The 21,102-nt window shown below is 51.7% G+C and overlaps 2 protein-coding genes across 3 annotated transcripts; one reads left to right on the top strand and one right to left on the bottom strand.

The window, feature by feature from the left end:
* Positions 1–1,153: 1,153 nt before the first annotated feature.
* On the bottom strand, positions 1,154–17,046 carry SLC5A6 (solute carrier family 5 member 6). 2 transcript variants are annotated; one of them, XM_081101365.1, is made up of 17 exons: positions 16,736–17,046; positions 16,264–16,328; positions 7,771–8,310; positions 7,399–7,464; positions 7,010–7,061; positions 6,792–6,859; positions 6,085–6,239; positions 5,552–5,692; positions 5,225–5,354; positions 4,642–4,730; positions 4,150–4,262; positions 3,749–3,816; positions 3,322–3,408; positions 3,001–3,182; positions 2,687–2,790; positions 2,334–2,449; positions 1,154–2,018 (listed from the first exon to the last, which is right to left on the bottom strand). In XM_081101365.1, exons 3-17 carry the CDS (start codon positions 8,164–8,166, stop codon positions 1,866–1,868), a joined length of 1,920 nt encoding a protein of 639 aa, XP_080957491.1. In that variant the 5' UTR covers positions 8,167–8,310; positions 16,264–16,328; positions 16,736–17,046; the 3' UTR covers positions 1,154–1,865. The 2 variants fall into 2 exon arrangements, with proteins under 2 accessions (XP_080957491.1, XP_080957492.1); XM_081101366.1 differs by lacking the exon at positions 16,736–17,046 and adding an exon at positions 16,572–16,664.
* ATRAID (all-trans retinoic acid induced differentiation factor) lies at positions 16,775–21,100 on the top strand. Its single transcript, XM_081101367.1, has 7 exons — positions 16,775–17,212; positions 17,883–18,004; positions 19,595–19,666; positions 19,873–19,944; positions 20,044–20,165; positions 20,454–20,551; positions 20,786–21,100. Exons 1-7 carry the CDS (start codon positions 17,114–17,116, stop codon positions 20,888–20,890), a joined length of 690 nt encoding a protein of 229 aa, XP_080957493.1. The 5' UTR covers positions 16,775–17,113; the 3' UTR covers positions 20,891–21,100.
* The last annotated feature ends 2 nt before the right edge of the window (positions 21,101–21,102 follow it).

Raw genomic sequence — 21,102 nt, 5'->3', positions numbered from 1 at the left:
ATGCAATTTCACAATTGTGGGTGTGAGAATGGCAACCTTTAGCTCAGAAGTTGAGGGTGGTGATCCTGAGACATCATTAGCATCAATGGCATCTGTGCTGTCACTGTTTTGTTAATCCTCACCCGAGGATATTTTCCCATTGGTTTTAAGGGAGTGGAAAGGAGGGAGAGAGACAGAAACATCAAAGTGAGAGACACATCGATTGGTTGCCTCCTGCACGTGCCTTGACCAGGGCTGGGGGTCAAGCCTGCAACCGAGGTACCTGCCCTTGACCAGAATGGAATCCAGGACCCTTCAGTCCAGGGGCCGATGCTCTACGAGCCAAACCGGCTGGAGCTATGCATCCTTTTTATTTCTATCTGTGCCTTTTATTTTTCCTTTGTCATTTTTTGCCAGAGTTGAAATCTATCACTCCTGCTGAGCCATGTAAGATTCGACTGCAGATCCGTGAGCTGGTTTATAGCATGTGGATAAATACACTGAAGAGTGAACAAATGAGTCCAGGTTGGCCCAGAACACTGGCAGGCAGCTCTGGGGTGGGGTGGTTGGCCAGGAGCAACGTCTCCTCGGCCCCCAGGTGGAGGGCCTGCCACGAGGAAGGTACCTCAGGAGAGCCAACCTGGCTTTTCTGGGACTGTCCACAGATCTGCCTGGGACCAAGTCTCTCTTGAGGGGCCGAGAGCTTGTGCAGACTTGTTTCTGGGCAGCTGGACAGGACCAAGCAAGGGCAGAGACCAGGCGTGGGAATCAGCAGTATTCTCCGGACCGTAAAAGTCCATCTTGAATGTTCTATTTCTAAAGCCAAATAGCGGCATTCTTTCTCTAGCCCCCAAAGTGAAGGTCTCAGAGCAGCAGGGAGAGAGATGCACACGGTCTCCATTGCTGCTTCTCGGCCCTGGGGCTGGACAAGGGACAGACTGCGCCGTAGGGATGAGAAGCAGCAAGGAGAGGATGTCTCCCACCCTGATGAGCATGAGCACAATGCTGCCACCTGCAGACACGCCAGGGACATACGTGACTTGAAATCTCACGGAGACGGAGTTTCCCGTTTCTCCTTAGAAGACGTGTGCGTGGGAAATGAAAGCTCTTTCCCTCTCCTGGGGAGGGACTGGGGTGGACAAGAGCAGCTGCAGAAAGAACAGGAGCCCAGATTCTAGATGCAATGACAAATTTTATTCCCTAGGAACAAAGATATGTGGGAAGGAAACTCCAAAAGGAAACAGGAGCGTGAATAACCAAATGATACTAGGGAGGTGTGGCTCAGGAGTCAAGACGGACACTCCACAGTGGAGCTGGTCATGCCCTGGTTTCTTAGATTAAATCTGCGCCACTCCCAAGTGCCCACTGGATGGGGGCTGGAGGCAGCGGGCGGAACGCTTCCCCTACTCTACACAAAGGAGATGAATGTACCTGTCTGTTCTGAGAGGCCTCCCGGGAACACCAAAACCTCCCTCTCAAGAACGGAGGTAGACAGATAAGAACAGAGGGGCCTGTGTGTCACCGATAACCTGAAAGCAGGCGCAGCGGCCCTGTGGCTTCGCTGGGCGCATGGGAAGTAACAGCACTGTGTGGCAGAGGGGGTTGGCCTTGCCAGGCAGGCCCATGGCAGTTGCAACCTGCACTGCGGCTCCACCCACTTCAAAGGAGCTTTATCCTTCCCCAGAGGATTCCCTTCTACCTTCTTTTCTGGCAACACCTGTCCCACCCTCACACCTCCAAGGCCTGACAGCTCCTAGCACAGACCCCTAGGATTACAGAGTCCTTTGGTGTGGGCCCGGTCATCTGGCCATCCAGCCCCCTGCAGTACACATCAAGTAGTGCATCCCTGTTCCACAGGGTAGACTCAGGCTGGGCCCGAGTCCAGATCACAGTGAGGTCTCCTGGACGATGAAGGTGGGGCTGCTGCCTGGGTGGAGGGGGCCTTTCACAGGCTCTGCCACGGCCTCTTTGTCTCTGATGCCCTTCAGCATCCCATTACTCATCTTCTCGGGAAGCACTGTGGTGTCCCCAAAGAGGCCCTGCAGACACAGAGCAAAGCCAGTGAAACAGGAAGTAGCAGACAAAGGGCTGGGGAAGCGACTCAAACAGAAAAGGGAGACCCTGCTCTGAGTCCAGCTGGAAAGGAGAGCAGCACGAGGGGCGGGGGAGAGGAGAGGCCAGCACGCGGTGCACTCTCCCCGCTCAGACCCCTCTGTCCACCAGGCCAGAGCTCTCCTGAGGCAAATACCAGAAAAAGGGGTGCTGGGTGGGGGAGAAAGCAAAGGGATGGAAGGGAACCCGGAAGGTCCGGCGGTGGTCTGGAGAGGGGGCAATGTGGGCAATAAGGGCGCTACCTGGCTGTGGCTTTTGCAGCGAAGTCGCTTCTGGCAGGACACAGGCAGGAGGGCAAGGAGTCTTGGCACCACTGGGTAAATGGTCCGAGGGTTCAGGGTCCGGCCCCGCATTCCCCCTGAAGGTCAAGGCGCTTGAGTTTTACCAGGTAACCAGTGTACAACCCAGAAAGCCCTCTGTTCTCAGGGCTCCCAGCTCCAGCCCTGCCCACCTGCTAGAGCTCAGCCAAGAAACCTGATAGTTAAAGATACCAGGAGCCCAGAAGGCAGGGGCAATTCTCCCCCCAAAGTCCGGATTCCCTGAGCGCCCTCCCTGTCCATCCCGCTCCTGGGTGATGCCTCCCACACGCTCTCACCAGTGAGGAGACTGACAAGCAGGCCCACCACAATGACTGTGGTGGAGTTGTGAGCGCTGTACCACAGGTATGACAGGGAGTAGAGCCGCTGCAGTCCTGTGGGCCTGAGGAGACAGAGGGGAGGACAATTCGGTGATAGGGTATTCCTTGGTCACCTGGCTCCGCTCACCTGCAGGGACCTAGGATCCTGGGATCCAACATTTTCCTGAGGTTTCTGGTGGCCCATTCCTTATCAGGGCCCCTGGGAAACCCCTCAAAAATGCGCTATTCTCCCTAAGACTCCCCAAGGAGAAAGACAGTGAGGCCCAACTCACCTGGAGAGGGTGGTCAAGGGCATCGGCGTGGTCATGGCGATGGTGGACAGATTGCTGGGCAGGGAAAAGTGGGACCCATTCAAGGGCAAGGATGCTGTGCCAGAGCCCATTCTGGTCACGATGCTCCCAATGCCGATCCAGAAGGCCATGATGAGTCCAGCCAACAGGCCCACAACGGCACCCTGCCAAAGACGGCACACTCTCGTCACAATGCCAGCCCTGCCAACCTCCACACCAGTTCCCACACTCATGGTGACGGCCCTGCCGAGCCGTCTCCCGGGCCCGCCCCTGCATGGACAGGGGAGCAGATGGGTCACTCACAGGAGGGTTGGCGCAGGGGAAGAACATCCCGAGGCAGAAGAGTCCGAGCAGCGGCCCCCCCACCATGCCAAAGATGCTGATGGCTGCCTGTGGAGAGCAGGGTTGGGAAAAGAACACAGGCTCAGAGCCCCAGCTCTCCCACCGGGAGCCCACCCCGTGCAGGATCCCAGACGTCAGGAATGGGAAAGGGAAAGTGCTTGGGGCTCTGCTCTGAAGTGGATCCTGAGAAGCCTCAGAGCCAACGTCCCAGGAATGACCCTGGGGCTTTCGGCTACTTGAATCTGTTTCCAACTAAAGGCAGCCCATAAAGCAGAATTTCTGATGCCTGCCCCAGTCATTCCCTTCACAATAGCTACCTCCTCAATTTCCAGTTTCAATCTGCTCCTTCTCTCCCCCCAAATTGCTTTCTTCCCCCCACAGTCATTACCTGCAGCACTGGTCCCATCTGGGAGGAGATATAGGCCATTCCCAGGCAGAGCAGCCCATAACTACAGGCTGGGAAGAGAAGGGAGGAAACGAGGTGAGTCAGCACGCTAAAAAGGGGAGGGAAGTAGAGCAAAGCTCCTTCCCCACACAAATCACTACCTGTGTCGTCGGAAACAGGGCATAGACACCATGCCCCGACTCCAGGTCCCTCCCGCCCTGTCCTCACACCTGTCTGACTCAGAGACCCCGGGCAGTGCCCTCAGCTGGGCACGAGGTGGGTGCTTCACTCGGCAAGCAGCAAATGCTGAGCCCCGGCTAAAGGTGGGGCTTTAAAGCAGACGGTGACAGTGCTTAGGGCGAACCCAAGAAAGACGCAACTGAGAGGAGGAAGCATCATCTCACCAAGGATTCTGGAAAGCATGGTGGCCCGGGCTTCTGAGAACCGAGGGAACCAGGGTCGAACCAGGTCTTCCATCGTAACAGTTGCCAGTGAGTTAAAAGCAGAGGATATGGTGCTGAAAGGAGGATGAGAAAGACAAGGTGCTCTGAGAGAAGCAAACCACAAGGGAGGCTATTGAGGGACAGTGCCCTGGAGGTAGAGGACGGTGCAGCCAAGACACCTTCCTCCCAGGTGGCAGCCCAGGAAGAGGCCCGGGGGTAAGGAAGAGGGGGGGGGGGGGTGAGGACACGTGACCTTTAATGCGTGGGGTACAGGTTTTATTCTGTAGATCAACTGCTATTATAAATAAACGAAGACTCCAGAGAGGACGTGCTCCGTCCCACACGGAGGGGCCGCCCTCGTCACCCAGGCGGACGGACAACGAGGGGTCGCCCTCGGCCTTGCTCTGCACGAAGCAGGGCCAGCCGCGCCGAGCCGAGGGGAGGGCCAGGTACCTGAGGGAGCCGCTGAAGAGGCAGGCGACGAAGAGCCCAGGCAGGCCGGGCAGGCCCCTGAGGAGATCCATCACAAAGTACAGCACGAACTGCGGGCAGAACACAAGGGCACAGCTCTCCTGAGGGGAGCCCTTCCCCAGAGCAAGACGCACAGGAAGCCCCTGGACGTGCCCCAGCCGGTCTGGATCATCAGGAAGAGGGCCGGGCACTGAGGGTGACCCCACAGTAAAAAAAGAGAAAATGGACTCTGGAAAGAGGAAGCAGTTCGCACCCCAACACACTGGCCATCTTGTTGAGCCTCTTTTCTCTATGAAGGGAGGCTGTTGGGAGGGTTACACGAGACCAGGTGGTGGCAGCTCCCAGCAAGGCATATATATGTGCCCCTGGTGAGCCACCCAGCAGGGTCAGCCATGTGATCAGTGATGCTGGGTCCTCACCAAATGGACAGAATCCCAGAGTGGAAAAGAATGCAAATCCACTTGCTGCCCAGGGTGGGAGTCCTTTCTGCAGCCGCCCAGACACTCCTCTTCAGGGCCCAGTTGACCCTTCCTGGCACAGAAGGCAGCCAGGAAGGCCTCCTCACCTGGTCGGGCGCTGCCTCAGACTGCTGGGTGCTCATGGGATACTCCTTGTAGTAGGTGAACATAACCAGGCCAATGAGGCAGCTCATGCAGAGGACCAGCTGCTGGCAAGGGAAGACCGCATAGCAGGAGCTGCAAGAGGCCAGGGGAGAGAGGGGCTTAACAGATACCCTCAAGCATGTCCCTGAGCCCCAAAAAGCAGACTCACGCCCTGACCCCAATGGGGGGCTGTGAGCTCTGACATCCTGTCCCCACCCAGCCTGCCTCCATGGACCTAGGGCCCTCTCTCCCTCCAGCCCTTGCTCCCGCCCTCCTGTCCGCGCACTCACAGTATAGCAGCCTTCTCCGTGCGGGAGCTGAGGTAGCGCTGCACCTGCGCCTGGTTCACCCCGTACAAGGAGAGCATCATGAAGACACCCCCGAAGGCCAAGGTCCAGAAAGTGTGCCGCACAAAAGGGTCCGGATCTAGCCTGCAATAAACGCCACCTGGTCACTGTGCCATAGTCCCAGAGAGACCCGGACCCTCCTCACTCTCCTTCGGTGGGGCTCAGAGGGGAGCAGAGACACCACTGTGAGGGCTAAGGAGCTGCTGAAGGCAAGCACTGGATGGACTCAAGGGATGGTAGCAAGTTGGAGAGAGGGCTCAGTTCTCCAACCTAGGCCTAAACACAACCTGACCCTCCTTAACCACCAGCCACACCCGTGATCAGCCCCCACCTCTGCAGTGCCGGCTTCCCACCTGTCTCGGTGCCGCACCTAAGGCTTCCACAGCTTGCCCTCTGCTCACAGCCCTGAGCTCAGACTCTAGGATAGGTCCAGCTCCTAGGCACAAGAGACCCCTAGGCACGAGGGGTGTACTTACTCGATCCCAGAGACACGGCCATGCTGGGAAGCCACATCCCACACACGCTTCAAGCCGCCCACCTTGGCGGACCCCACAATGATAACCGCCAGCTGCCCTAGGAACATGACCAGTGTCTGGAACACATCTGTCCAGATGACTGCCTTCAGCCCACCCTGTAAGAAAAAGCGCGTGCCTGACACAATGTCTTCAAAACCATCCACCACTGAGGACACCCTACCACCAGCAAGGGCACTAGACTGCTGCCAGGGGCATAATTACTGAGACCCCACTGACATCATTTCGACCCCATCCCCTACCTTCATATGCCATCCCCTCTACTACATCCCACCCACCATAATCCCATCCCATCTCCTACATCTCATTTCATTCCACTTTCTCAACTATATTATTTTTTGTGTGTTAATCCTCACTCGAGGATATTTTTCCACTGATTTTTAGGGAGAGTGGAAGAGAGAGGGAAAGACAGAGAAACATCGATGTGAGAGAAACACATCAATGAGTTGCCTCCTGAATGAGCTATGACTAGGGCCTGGGCTGGGAGGAGCCTGCAACCAAGGTACATGCCCTTGACCGGAATTGAATCTGGGACTCTTCGGTCCTGCAGGCTCAACTAGGTTCTTATCTCATCTCCTACCTTCTTATCTCATCCATCCCTTCTTTTCCTTTCCTTCCCACCCTCGCCCCCTAAGACTTACTGCACTTACCAGAGCAGTGTAGACAGTACAGACAATGCCTAGCGTCAGCACTGAGAGCCAAATATCAAAGCCAGTCACTGTAAAGAGATAAAAGTCACATCTCTGTCTCTGGAAGAGGACTGCCAGGAGGGGGCGCCAGAGAAGCCCGTAAGGCAGGAAGCACCTGGTCACCTGCCCCTCCCCCAGGAGCTCTCCCAGCCCGGGAGCCAGGGGCTAGGACTCCTCACCTGCATTGAGCGCCAGTGACGGTGCATAGAGCACAACCCCCATGTAGATCACCTGTTGGGTAGGAAAAGGAGAACGTGAGGGGAAGAGGAGATGAGGGTGGGCAGAGGAGGACAGATGGACCTCAGCTCCAATATCCCATGGCCTCCTCTCCCCTAGGCTCACTACCCTCCCCCTTCTGCCAAAGTTTGGCTTGCTGCCACCCTGCTGTCCGTGCTGGAACTTGAAGGGATGGAAAGCAGGGTGCCTCTGGGGCTTCGGTAACCCTGACCCCGAGCAGGAATTATAAATGTGCCAGTTTGAGAGTAGGGAGGCTCCAACTGCCTCAGCATGCCTGAGTTCAGGAACCCCTCCCATGCCTTGGGCTCATTTCTAGCCTCATTCTACTTACCATCTGAAAGATGAAGGTAATGGTCCCACAAACCCGCACAGTCTTATTGAATCGGAGCTCCAGGTACTAGGTAGTATAAAAAAATAAGAAAAAGGTATTCGTCCCTACTCCACCCCCCACAATTTCCCTCAAGAGGTCCAGAAACACAAGGGAATATCCAATTCAGATCCACTCTTGGCCCCACTCATACAGCACCCTCCTCCCCCAATCTGACTTCACTTGGAAAGAACCTATGAACACACGATATGGTGCTGTCACTCTCACTAGGCAGAGGTAATCTGGGGCTCCAGATCCCTCATCTGTGCCCTGTTCCTCCTCTCCTTCCCCAAGAACCTGAGGGTTCAATGTGCCCCTCCCTTCCTCTCTGCTCACCTCATAGGCACTGGTGAGATGCAGACGGTAGAAGACAGGGATGAAGATGTGTGCAGGGATCAGCAGCCCCAGGAAATAGGAGCAGCCCAGGAACCAATACTGGGTCCCAAATCGGTAGATCTCGGACGGCACACCCAGGATGGCCACTGCTGACTGGAAGGTGGCCAGCAGGGACAGCGCCACGGGAAGGCAGCCCATTTTGCGGTCCGCCATCTGCAGCTGACCAATGGTATGCCGGCCCCAGCCACGACAGGCATGGTAGAGCCCAATGGCAAGGGAGAGAACCAGCAGCAGAGTGAAGACCACATAGTCCACAGGGGAGAAGGCGGTGGATTTTACCGTGCTTGTGTTTGAGGCGGGGGAGAGAGGAGTGAAGGTGGTCACCCCCACTCTCATGTTCTATCTATGACCTGCAGCCACTTGCTGCTCCTGGGGTCTGGGCTGCTACTTGGCTGGGCAGTGGCAAGCAAGTGGCTACCACCTGGCTCTCAAGCAGGTTTCAGTCTTCCTTCTCCACCAAGTGACACTGTCCAGGGTGGCCTGCAAAGGAATCAGTAGCCAGTCAGGCCTTCGCGGCCCCCCACTCCCAGGCCTGTGAGTCCCACACCCACCAAACTTGGACCAGCCACTTCGGCGGCAGACCTTGAAGGTCTGGAGGTCTTCGTATGACAAAAATAGGGAGGAAGCAGCAGAGTGAGGCAGCCAATGTTACAGACTAGCAAGAAGCTAGGACACTTCCAGGACAAGTGGAGCAGGGAAACTGAGACAGAAGGTCCCAGGGCTCTCTCCCTCCAGGGAGCATGCCTGTGCCATTCCCTTCCCTTCTCTTCCCCCACAGGCACGTATCCTCTAGCCTCTAAGGGACCCCATGAGACTTGCAACCAGGGGAGCAACGGGCAGCAGCAACTGGTCCTGGGTTACGCCCCCCCCAACCTGTCTCCAAGGCCCTCTTTCCCCTTTTCTCAGACTTCCCAGTGAGCCAAAGCAGCCCAGCCAGGCTGTCCTATTGCTTCTTCTATGCCCTTCCTTGTTTCACTGCCCTAAGTATGTTTTTACTGCAGTCAATAAATTCTTGCTTGCTTTTCTACACTTTGTCTCTCCCTTTAAAAAAAAAAAAAAAATTAAAAAATATATATATATTATTGATTTTTTTACAGAGAGGAAGGGAGAGAAATAGAGAGTTAGAAATACCGATGAGAGATAAACATCGAGCAGCTGCCTCCTGCACACCCCCTACTGGGGTTGTGCCCGCAACCAAGGTACATGCCCTTGACCGGAATCGAACCCAGGACCCTTGAGTCCACAGGCCAACGCTCCATCCACTGAGCCAAACCAGTTAGGGCGACACTTTGTCTCTTTTTTTTTTTTTTAAATATATTTTATTGATTTTTCACAGAGAGGAAGGGAGAGAGATAGAAAGTTAGAAACATCGATCAGCTGCCTCCTGCACATCTCCCACTGGGGATGTGCCCGCAACCCAGATACATGCCCTTGACCGGAATCGAACCTGGGACCCTTCAGTCCACAGGCCGACGCTCTATTCACTGAGCCAAACCGGTTTCGGCGACACTTTGTCTCTTGATTGAAATGTTTTCTTCAAGAGTTGAGGTCTCCTCCTCTCCCCAGTAACACCAGGAGATAACTACTTGGCCAGCACCTTTTTGAGCACACACAGCTGTGAAATATAAGAACCTTCTTAGGTCTCCACCCCATAACAAAAGAAAACTCAACTCTAGCCCATGTTTCTGCCCCCCACTTGTAGGCGCAGACCCAGTCACTACAATACACTAAGCCAGCAGAGCCCAACCTGGCGCCACAGCCCAGTGGGGAAGAAGAAATGGAGACTAGTAACAGCATGGTTTCCTCCATTCCCCCGACCTCACCTCCCTCTGCCCCTGATTCCCAGTTTCATCATGCTAATAGCACCTCTTCTCAGCACTGATTCCCAGTGAGATCACCTCCATGGCAGCCCAAACTCCATTCCAGGTCAACCACTCCATTCTCCCCAGCACTACTAGCCCTGCCTCTTATCTCTCAGCTACTCTACCTGCAACACCACAATCAATAGCAGATCATGGAAGAGAAGTGGGATTCTAAAGTGAGAGGGGTTCCCTGCACTGAATGCAGGTGAAGCCACAGAAAGCATCCCTACTGCACAGCAGGAGCGGCCACAGCCCCGGCTGAGAGGCTCTGGGACAGAAGCTGACCAATGAATCAGTGGCAGAGCCCGAGGAACAGATTCCACACAGGCCACAAGCCCCGCTGGCAGCAGCAGCTGAAGTCAATGAAAAGGCACGGAAGGCTAAGTCCAAACCGGGTCTTCAACAGGTTACAGGGGTTCCTGGGGTCACTACCTGGAAATCTAAGACTATCCTCTTTGTCGTTATAAAACCAGATGTCTACAAGAGCCCAGCTTCAGATATCTACATAGTTTCTGGGGAAGCCAAGATCAGGATTTATCTCAACAAGTACAGCTAGCAGCTGCTGAGAAATTCAAGTTTAAGGTGAAGCTGTCTCAAACATTAAATAAAACACAGACTCCAGAAAAAGGTACTTAAGAGAGAGAAACCAAGATGGCGGCATAGGTAAACACCTGAAATTGCTGCCTCGCACAACCACTTCAAAAATACAACTAAAAGACAAAACAGACATCATCCAGGACCACAGGAAGGCTGGCTGAGTGGAAATTCTACAACTAGAAGGAAAGAGAAAAGCACACTGAGACTCAGAGGAGGTGTGGAAGTAAAATGCTGAGGTATGGAGATGCACGTGGAAAGGGCTGGCAACTGAGGACACGGTTGTCTTTTTCAATTGGTAGGGAGTCACAAGCTCCTGACGGCTCTGAACTCCAGTTCCGCGAGTCTCTGGGGACACAGACTCATATGGGGAGAAACTGGACTGTCTGGCAACGGGTGGAACTCGAGGGCGGCTTTCTCTCAGAGGTGCTTGCAGCGATTACCGGGACACTGAGACACGGGGCCTCTTAGGGTGGGACTGAGGATCAGCCATAGCTGTTTGCTCTGCCTGTTAATTCCCTGAGACTCCACCCCACACAAGCTGCGAGTAGAGGCTTTTGCATATGAATGGGCTGGCCCTTTGAGATCTAAAATTACCTAACAAACTGCAGCTGGGTCAGAGAGACCCAGAACATCCAAAAGAAGGCTCAAGGCCCCACAGCAACTTGCATTGCTTCACAGCTGAACCTCATCTGGGCACCTCCAAACCCCAAACAAGGAAGAGGAATCTGCAGATCTCTCCGTACCTCCTGCTGGGTAGCCTCAGGCAGAGGCTAAATTAGCACCTCCTTAGAGATCCAAGAGCCAGTGTACCCAGTGGTCAGAGTGGGACCATCCAGATTACAACTCCTCAGATCCATAAGGGACACACTCAGGGGGCAGACTCAGTGAGCACCAATGCCCCACTGAAGCAAGTCTTGCCCCAGAAGGGTGTCTTCAGCACAGAAGTTCTCCCACTATAGACACAGCTGATTCTCACAGACAATTGGCCTGGAGGTCAATTCCTCCCAGTGATACCAACAACAATCAAGGCTTAACTACAACAAGACTGTGCACACAGCCCACAAAGGGGTGCACCAAGAGTGTCCACCTCAGGTAATTGGGGAGGCTGAGCCACTGGGCCCTATAGGACACCTAGCACACAAAGTCACTCTATCAACACAGGGAAGCAGCCAAAATGCGGAGACAAAGAAACAGATCACAAATGACAGAAATGGAGGAAAGCAAACTACTGGATATAGAGTTCAAAACCACAGGTATAAGGTTTTTCAAGATTTTTCTAGAAACCGCCGATAAATTTAGTGAGACCCTCGAGGATACGAAAAAGGACCAACTAGAAATTAAGCATACACTGACTGAAATAAAGAATAATATACAGAGATCCAACAACAGACAAGAGGATCCCAAGAATCAACTCAAAGATTTGAAATACGAAGAAGCAAAAAATACCCAACTGGAAAAGCAAAAAGAAAAAAGAATCCAAAAATATCAAGATAGTGTAAGGAGCCTCTGGGACAACTTCAAGTTCACCAACATCCAAATTATAGGGGTGCCAGAAGAAGAGAGAGAGCAAGATATTGAAAACCTATTTGGCCAGCACCGGTTTGGCTTAGTGGATGGAGCATCGGCCTACGGATTAAAGGGTCAAGGGTTCAATTCTAGTCAAGGGCATGTGTCTTGGTTGCGGGCACATCCCGGCATGTGCAGGAGGCAGCTGATCGATGTTTCTCTCTCATTGATGTTTCTAGCTCTGTATCCCTCTCCCTTCCTCTCTGTGAAAAATCAATAAAATATATTTAAAAAAAAAAGAAAAAAAGAAAGAAAGAAAACCTATTTGAAGAAATAATGACAGAAAACTTCCCCTACCTGGTGAAAGAAATAGACTTACAAGTCCAGGATGCACAGAGAACCCCAAACAAAAGGAATCCTAAGAGGACCACACCAAGACACATCCTAATTAAAATGCCAAGGGCTGCCAAATCTGGTTTGGCTCAGTGGATAGAGCGTCGGCCTGCGGACTGAAGGGTCCCGGGTTCGATTCCGGTCAAGGGCATGTGCCTGGGTTGCGGGCATATCCCCAGTGGGAGATGTGCGGGAGGCAGCTGATTGATGTTTCTCTCTCATCGATGTTTCTAGCTCTCTATCTCTCTCCATTCCTCTCTGTAAAAAATCAATAAAATATATTTTAAAAAAAAAAAAAAAAAAAAAAAAATGCCAAGGGCTAAAGACAAAGAGAGACTTTTAAAAGCAGCAAGAGAAAGACAGTTAGTTACCTACAAGGAGTACCCATACGACTGTCAGCTGATTTCTCAACAGAAACTATGCAGGCCAGAAGGGAGTGGCAAGAAATATTCAAAGTGATGAACAGCAAGAACCTACAACCAAGATTACTTTATCCAGCAAAGCTATCATTCAGAATTGAAGGTCAGATAAAGAGCTTCAAGGATAAGAAAAAGCTAAAGGAGTTCATCACCACCAAACCAGTATTATATGAAATGCTAAAAGGTATTCTTTAAGAAGAGGAAGAAGAAAAATGTAAAGATAAAAATTATGAACAACAAATACACATCTATCAACAAGTGAATCTAAAAATCAAGTGAATAAAAAATCTGATGAACAGAGTAAACTGGTGAATAAAATAGAATCAGGGGCATAGAAAGGGAGTGGACTGACAATTCTCGGGGGGAAAGGGGTGTGGGGGTGTGGGAAGAGACTGGACAAAAATCGTACACCTATGGATGAGGACAGTGGGGAGGGGTAAGGGCAAAGGGTGGGGTGGGAACTGGGTGGAGGGGAGCTATGAGGGGAAAAAAGAGGAACAACTGTAATAATCTGAACAATAAAGATTTATTTTAAAAAAATAAAAGGTAACCAAAAAAACCACTCCAACTGTACAAAAGTGAAGAGGAAGAGGCTGATGAAACAGATGTGGCAGTTAAGGACATAAAATTAAAACAAGACTGCCTGACCCAGTGTGGCTGTGGTTGAAAGTCGACCTATGAACCAGGAGCTCACGGTTTGATTCTTGGTCAAGGCACATGCCCACGTTATAGGCTCCATCCCCAGTGTGGGGCATGCAGGAGGCAGCCAAGCAATGATTCTCTCTCACCATTGATGTTTCTCGCTCTTTCTTCTTCTTCTCCCTTCCTCTCTGAAATCAATCTATAATAATAAAAGGGCAACATGCTAATTAAACCAGACATCATTCCGGGTGAAGGCCGGGCTGGAGGGAAGCCCGGGTCCTGGGTGCCTGCTGGCGGCCTGAGCAAAGCCAGGGTCCCGGGTGCCAGAGGGAAGCCGGTGCCGGCAGCTGGGGGAAGGAAGGCCTACTCTTGCATGAATTTTGTGCATCGGGCCTCTAGTAAAAATACATATAAAAATAAATAAACACTCTTTAAAAAATAAAAATGAGGACTTTTTTGAGTTTCAAAAAAGTAACTGCAGCTTGGTTTGAAATTTGTCCTGTTTCTATCATTAATAAAGTTATAGCTTCTTGAAAAAACAGTGAGAGGGCAACGTGCTGGGACCAGCAGTTCAGAGTCAGGATCATAGGATACTTTGGGGAGAAGCAAACCAGCCAAGGAGCTGAGGCCAGGGGAACAGCCAGGGAGAGTGGTCTTATCCTGCTGGGGCAGACAACTTACCCAGAGAAGCAATCCGGTCTGAGGCAGAGCTGCCTGGAGAAGCTGTGTGTCTGGAGCGAGGCAGACTGAAGGTCTGGCTCTATATAAGCGGCTATTGCTGAGATCAGGAATTGGAAGGCGAAGAGGAACTCAGCAGCTGTTTGTTCTGGCCCCTTCAGGGAACCAATCACTGTGATTCAAACGGCCCTATTTCCCTAGGACCCCCAAACTCCAGCTCCAGAACGGGAAGCAGGGAGCTCACAGGCAACAACATTCCTAGATGGATTAGGCTTTCACTCTAAGTCTTACTTGGCACCGTGTCTTAAAGGGAACTGGAAAGGAGGGGCTGAAAGGTGGGAAAGTTACCTTTCTGACTCCAGCAAAAGAGATGCTAATTCTCAATGAACAGACCATTGTCCTTAGAACAAGGACAGGATCATAGTATTTAAAAACTTAAAGGGATCTTAAGAGATCACTAAGATAACACCCTCATAACACCCTCCTTTACAAAGACACCAGGCAGAGATAACTCAGTGATCTTTTCAAGCTACAGAGCTGATTGTCGCCACAGGCTAAATTAGATCCCAGGACTACTGTTTTCCCCACCCATCCACTCTCCATTAATACCATATGGTCTTTAGAGACCTTCCCACCTTTTCAACCTTTTTCATCTCATGGCACACACAACCTAATTACTAAAATTTCACCAGTGGCCCAGTCCTTACTAACTAGGACAGAAACAGAATGTTCATTGTAGTCAGTCATTTGTGGAACAAAGTTTAGACTTCAACTAGTCTAGACACAGATCATGCCTGACCGGCATGGCTCAGTGGTTGAGCACTGACTTATGAACTAGGAGGTCACAGCACACGCCTAGGCTGTGGGCTCGGTCCCCAGTGGGGCACATGCAGGAGGCAGCCAATCAATGATTCTCTCTCATCATTGATGTTTCTATCTCTCTCTCCCTTCCTCTCTGAAATCAACAAAAATATATTTTGAAAAAACAGACAGATCATTATAAGCGATGTCTTCTGTTCTTGCCCAGTAGGAGAGAGCCTGGCTGTCTCCTGGCTCTCCCACACTGTGTTCTTGGGCAGATGTTGCCTGCTGGAATGATATGGCCTCACACAAATGAAACCTGAACTCTGAAACTCCTGGGGCCAATGAAGAGAGGAAATCAAAGCTAGCAACTCTTGGGTCACAAGTTACAAATGTCAGGACTCCGAACAGTGTTCCCAGTAGGCCACGGTGGTTTAACCTAAAGATGCCCCAGGTCTTTGAAGATTGCAACATCACGAGTTTTCTCACTCCCAGCTAATCTTTTACTGCTGTGATAGAGGTGACTGGAACTGCTGGAAAGTAAGACGTGGTGCTGTGTGCGAATAGAACGTGTAGTGGTAAAGCGTTCATGATACGGATAGGCAGGTAGCTGGAGAAAGGAAGATTCTAGTATAAACTAGAACACAGGCATGCAGACCTGGAGACAGCAGGAGTAAACTGACAGGGCTTCCTGGTTAAGTGTGGGGGACCCTCCTAGACGGCTATCTAGACAAGACAGAAAAAAACTTGACCCAGTAAAAAAGGCTTCATCAGACACGATTCTAAGAACAGGACAGTGGGAAACAATTCTACACGGATCCAAACCCGATGGTCTTGTATCTCTGAAAGACTGTGAGCCAAAAGCAAGAACTGAGTTGCGTCATTACCATACAGGGCACAGATAGCTGGCGGTGGGACCTGTGTTAAAACACCTAAGACGCCCTAGCCAGCTTGGCTCAGTGGATAAAGCGTCAGCCTGCGGACTGAAGGGTCCCAGGTTCGATTCTGGCCAAGGGCACAAGCCTGGGTTGTGGGGGTCGATCCCCAGTTTGTGTGTGGGGGAAGGGGGGGTGCAGGAGGCAGCCTATCAATGATTCTGTCTCACTATTGATGTTTCTATCTCTCTCTCCTTCTCCCTTTCTCTCTGAAATCAATATATTAAAATAAAACAAAAACGCCTAAGACAAGGAAGATAGTCTTTTCCACCACCCTTACACCTACCTACCCTCACTCAGTCACAAGCTACATCGGATTGCTGGGACTCCTGCAAAGGATACGGGGCCACAGCGAACCAAGCGTTCCCAAAAGATTCCTTCAAAATCTTGTGCCTAGAATTCCCGATGGTCTGAAAGGCTTTAAGGGGCCCTCACTAACATGTTAATGTTTCATTTACTAACCTCGCGCTCACCTTAATTTCTAAGGCCTTCATTCTCAGCCTCAGCTCGCCGCCCCGCACCTTTGGCCAGAGCCCCGGGCACCCTAGGACCAGGTGCCAGAGCCCCGGGCACCCTAGGACCGCGCTCGCCTTTCCTTACCTCGTGGCTCAGGCGGCGCGGGGAGGTCCCGTCGTTCTACCCGAGATCAGCATCGCCCCCTTTTCCTGGGGAGGGAAGGGGGATGAGGCTGCAGGGGAGCATCGCTCCCGCCCCGACCTCCGTGCCAGGGCTCCTGCCCCCGCGTGCTCCCGGGACGGAGGTGAAGAGGACAAGGCGCCCGACGCGTCCGCGCTCGTCTCCGCCCGCCAGGGTTCGCCCTTCGCCCTCCACTCCTCCGCGCTCCTGTCCTCCGGATTTCCCGCTCTCCACACCTTCCCTCCACGGGCGAGGTGGCACGGACTACCAACCGCTTGGTCGCCTGCACCTGCGATTTTTCTGGGACCCACGCCGGGCACCGGCCACGGGCCACGGGCCAAAGGCCACGGGCCACCCCGCCCCCTGGACTCTAGTCCCGCCCTCCTCGCTCCGACGCGGTGCTCCACACCCTTCCGGCTGCCCCCGACCTGCCCACCTGCCAGGTCTCCACGCCTGGGCCTGGCCGCCCGCCAAGGACTGGCACGCGGCACGCGCGCCGGGTGTGAGCCGGGACCCGCCCCGGCCCGTCCCGCCATGTCGCCTGGGGGCCGGCGGTGTAGCCCAGAGAGCCGGCGGAGACGCGACCTCAGCGTCCCGGCACGAAGAGCTCGGGGCCGAGAGGGGGAGCGGGAGGTGTGGCAGGCCAGTTCCCCTCACGGGGACCGGGGCGCACGGAGAAGGAAGTTGACCTCGGCGGGCAGCAGCCCCTAGTCCAGCCCGGCCCACCGGCCGGCACCCCTAGTCTCCGCCCCCCGGGGGCGGGGCCGCGGCGCAAGTCTCGCGAGAGCTGAGAAGGACACAGAGGGCCGGAAAAATGTCCCTTCGCGGTCCTGGCAGCGCTCCGATCCCGCTGCCCTTGGCCGCGGCCCTGCTCCTCGCTCTGCGCGTGGGAAGGGCTCTGGCGCTCCCCGAGGTACAGCAGCGGGTCAGAGGTCGCCCGCAGCCGAGGCGCTGGGCCGGCGGGTGTCGCGCTCGCCGCCCGCGGCCCTCCCCAGCCGGCGCGCAGCCCCGGTTTTGCCCTTGAGGCCTTCCCAGCCCTAGATGACTAGTATGACCTCCCGCTCACGGTGACTCACTCTGCGCAGGTTTCCCAGCGCCCTGGCCTTGCCGACAGCCCCAGACCTTTCACCTTTGACCTCCTCGCGCCTGGATCTCTGAATAACTAATGAGCCCTTTGGCGCTTAGTGCAGGCTCTCCACGCACGGATGCCGCGTGTGCAGTGCGGTGGCAGGACTGTCCTGTCTGTAATGCTTGATGAGTGTGTACCTGCGGTCCTGTCACACCCCGCCAAAGCCCGCTGTCAGGTTGAGAAGTCACTGGAGGGGACGTAATAAATACGTTCCCATAGTGATCTTCAAGGACGAGGGCTTTCCCTGGGTGTGGTCTGGGCTGGAAGGCCCTGGTGTGCTGATTTGGCGCCTGGGAAGATAGTGTCTGTCAACCCTGATGCTAAGGTGGAACGCTTCCCTCTGTTGGAGGGATTCTGGAGAGGTGCACTGGCATGTAACTTTTGATCCCTGTTTGTTCTTTCTTGGTGGTGGTGGTTGTTTTTCTGGGTCCTAATAGTTTTCTCTCTTCTGCAGATCTGCATCCAGTGCCCAGGGAGTGTGGGAAATCGGTCAGAAGTGGCCCATTATTGTAAGCAGACGCCAGAGCTAATGTTGCACGCCCGCTGCTGCCTGAATCGGAATGGCACCATCCTGGGGTGAGGCAGAAGACTTCGCTGGAGAGTGGGAAAGAGTTCCAAACCCAGATTTGTCAAGGCTTGCCTGACTGGCTTTTGGGATAAATATTTGTGCCTATTTTGGAGGCATCTCAACCATCATGCTCAGACTTCTAAACCTGTTCTAGCATTTTTGGCTGGGTAAACAACGCTGTGGTTCATTCTGGTTGAAACTGCATACAAGTCCTTTTTTATTTTTTACTTTAATGTTTTTATTTATTTTAGAGAGAGAGGAAGGGAGAAGGGTAGAAACATCAATGAGAGAGAACCGGCTATTGCCTACCTCTTGCATGCTCCCTACTGGGGATGGGATTCCAACAGTGAGCTGGTTCATGGGTCATGCTCAACCACTGAGCCATACCAACTGGGTTCCATTCTTTAATTCCAGCATCTTTTGTGAATTCGTACTACTAAATACCACAGTAATATATTTTTTTTTACTCCCACTAATCCTTAATGTCTGTACTAATCAATTTTATTTCTATACTGCCCTGTGATTTATTTCATACTAGAGGCCCGGTGCACTATTTGTGCACCGGTGGGGTTCCTCGGGGTTCCTTGGCCTGGACTGCGCCCTCTTGCAATCTGGGACCCCTCAGAGGATGTTAGACTGCCGGTTTCCACCCGACCCCTACAGGCCAGGCCGAGGGACCCCACCTGTGCGCCATCTGTTGGGGGAAGGCTCTAGAGGAAGGGCTCTAGGACTTGTCCTACTGGTCTAGCCTGGTCAGGATCAGCCTGACTGTAACAAGCTAACCTACCGGTCAGAGCGTCTGCCCCCTGATGGTCGGTGGGCATCATAGCGACTGATCAGATAGTCCAATAATGGTTGGACACTCAGCATATTAGGCTTTTAAAGGTTATATTGATCCTATTTTTGGTCTTGTTCTCCTACTACATTGTAAGCCATTTGAAAGCTAAAAAAAAAAAAAGAAAGAAAGAAAGCTAAGATACTGAGGGTTTTATTTTTATATTCCAAATTTGTGCAGTTAGTAGGTGCTCCATAAATATTTGTAGAATAGAGAAACAGACAGCAATAGATACTTAAGAAAATAAAGTGGCATGCTCCTTAATAGCCAGCATTTTACATCCAATCTGTGGTAGAAAATGCACTTGGAAAAAACTTTCGATTATGTGATTTAGATTTTTTTTCCATTTGAAGGTCCTTTGTGGATCTGAGGTCTTATCATAATATGAGATTCACTAATCTAGACAAGAAACTAATTTCTTCCAACATATGCATAGATACAAAGAATTTTCTGCCATGATGGAAATATTCTATATCTATACCATTCAAAACAGTAGCTGTTACCCACATGTTAATGGCTAACTGAAATATGGCTAGTGCAAATGAGGGACTGAATTTTTTTAAATTTAAATAAATTTCAGTAGCTACACGTAGCTAGTTAGTGGTAACTAAATTGGACAGTGCAGCATTAAAACATCTACAGCACCTAGTTTGTAGCCCTGAACACTTCTGTGTTCAACTAATATTTAACAGAAAAAGGGATGTGTTAGCCTCTAATGGATAAAGAGAGACATGTAGTTACACTGATTACCTTATTTCCTCAGGTTGGATCTCCAGAACTGTTCTCTGAAGCACCTTGGTCCAAACTTTCCTCAAGCACATACCGCTATCATCATGTAAGTGGTTAGTTATCCTCCTTACCAAAAAGTGACTATGACAAAGGGTTGATGGGAAAGTCGTTGAGGATGTACTCCTCAAAAAATGTTTGAATACTGATACCTAAACTTGGACAGCTCAGAATGAAAACTGGAATACCAGTCTAGGAAGATGGGTTAATAGAGTGTTTTTCTAAAGCACAGTGCTAATAGTGTGTGCTTTTCAGAGACCTGCACGCAAACCCCCTCAAGGATGACTTGGCCAACACCTTCCACGGCTTTATCCAGCTCCAGACTCTGTGAGTAAGGGTATGGGGTCGGGGAGAGAATCAAAGAGGGGCAGTGCTGTGAGCTCAGCAACGTAGGTTGCATATTAAGACTGCTTATGCTGTGTTCAGGATACTGCCAGAGGATGTCAACTGTCCTGGAGGTATTAATGCCTGGAATACTGTCACATTTTACCCAAACAATCAAACCTGTGAAGGACAAAGGAACCTTTGCAATAGCACTGGGGACACAGGTATGCTGTTTCCTCTCCACCCTTTTGGGGAACTGCCTTTCCTCCTTTGGATTCTCCCCATTAGATCAGAAAGATAGTAAAATTGCTCATGTGCCTTTTTGTTCAGGTTTCTGAAGCTGTAACCCCTTGGAAAGAAAGGATCTTAAAATATATTTATATTATTATGTTCTGATTATCTATACTCTTTCTTCCCCTTTGACATGGAAATAATTGAAAGAATCTAATTTGAAGCAGTTATTTGAGAAATATGAGATCCAGTGATGTTCTCTGTTTCTCTCTGACTCCTAGAAATATGTCCTGAGAATGGATCTTGTGTGCCTGATGGTCCAGGTCTTTTGCAATGTGTTTGTGCTGATGGCTTTCATGGCTACAAGTGTATGCGCCAGGTGAGGAATTAATTCTTCTTATTAGGGATGAGAGAAATGCATAGAGCAAAAACCTCTCAGAAAGAAAAGCCATAAGACCAGGAGTTGATGCAAATCACCTAGTAAAGGAAACTGAAGGAATTGCCCTGGATGAAGGGATAGTTATAATAGGAAAAAACTGGGTGTTAGGATGTAGCCCTTGGAGTAACACTATATGAGGTGTATGAGGTTTTTTTTAAAATCTTTTATTCACAGGGCTCGTTCTCGCTGCTTACGTTCTTTGGGATTTTGGGATCCACCACATTTTTCATCTCCATCCTTCTTTGGGGAACCCAACGCCGAAAAGCCAAGGCTTCATGACCTACCTAGATCTTCCTACTGACCTAAAGGTCATCCCACTCCATCTTAGCCCAGCCAGGGCTGGCCAGAGCCTCCTCCAGGAGAAGGCCGAGGTTGGAAGGAAGATGGAACATTGCACAGCGCTGGAATGTCACACTCCAGTCGAGGAGCGGACTAGTCCCAGGTCCCATTTGTGCTGCTAACGATAATAAATTTTTTTTTTTAAAGGAAGG

The sequence above is a fragment of the Myotis nattereri genome (assembly GCF_964212035.1).
Source record: "Myotis nattereri genome assembly, chromosome: 10".
NCBI lineage: Eukaryota > Metazoa > Chordata > Mammalia > Chiroptera > Vespertilionidae > Myotis > Myotis nattereri.
The sequence above is the reverse complement of the archived record's forward strand: the minus strand, read 5'-3'. Positions and strand labels throughout refer to the sequence as shown.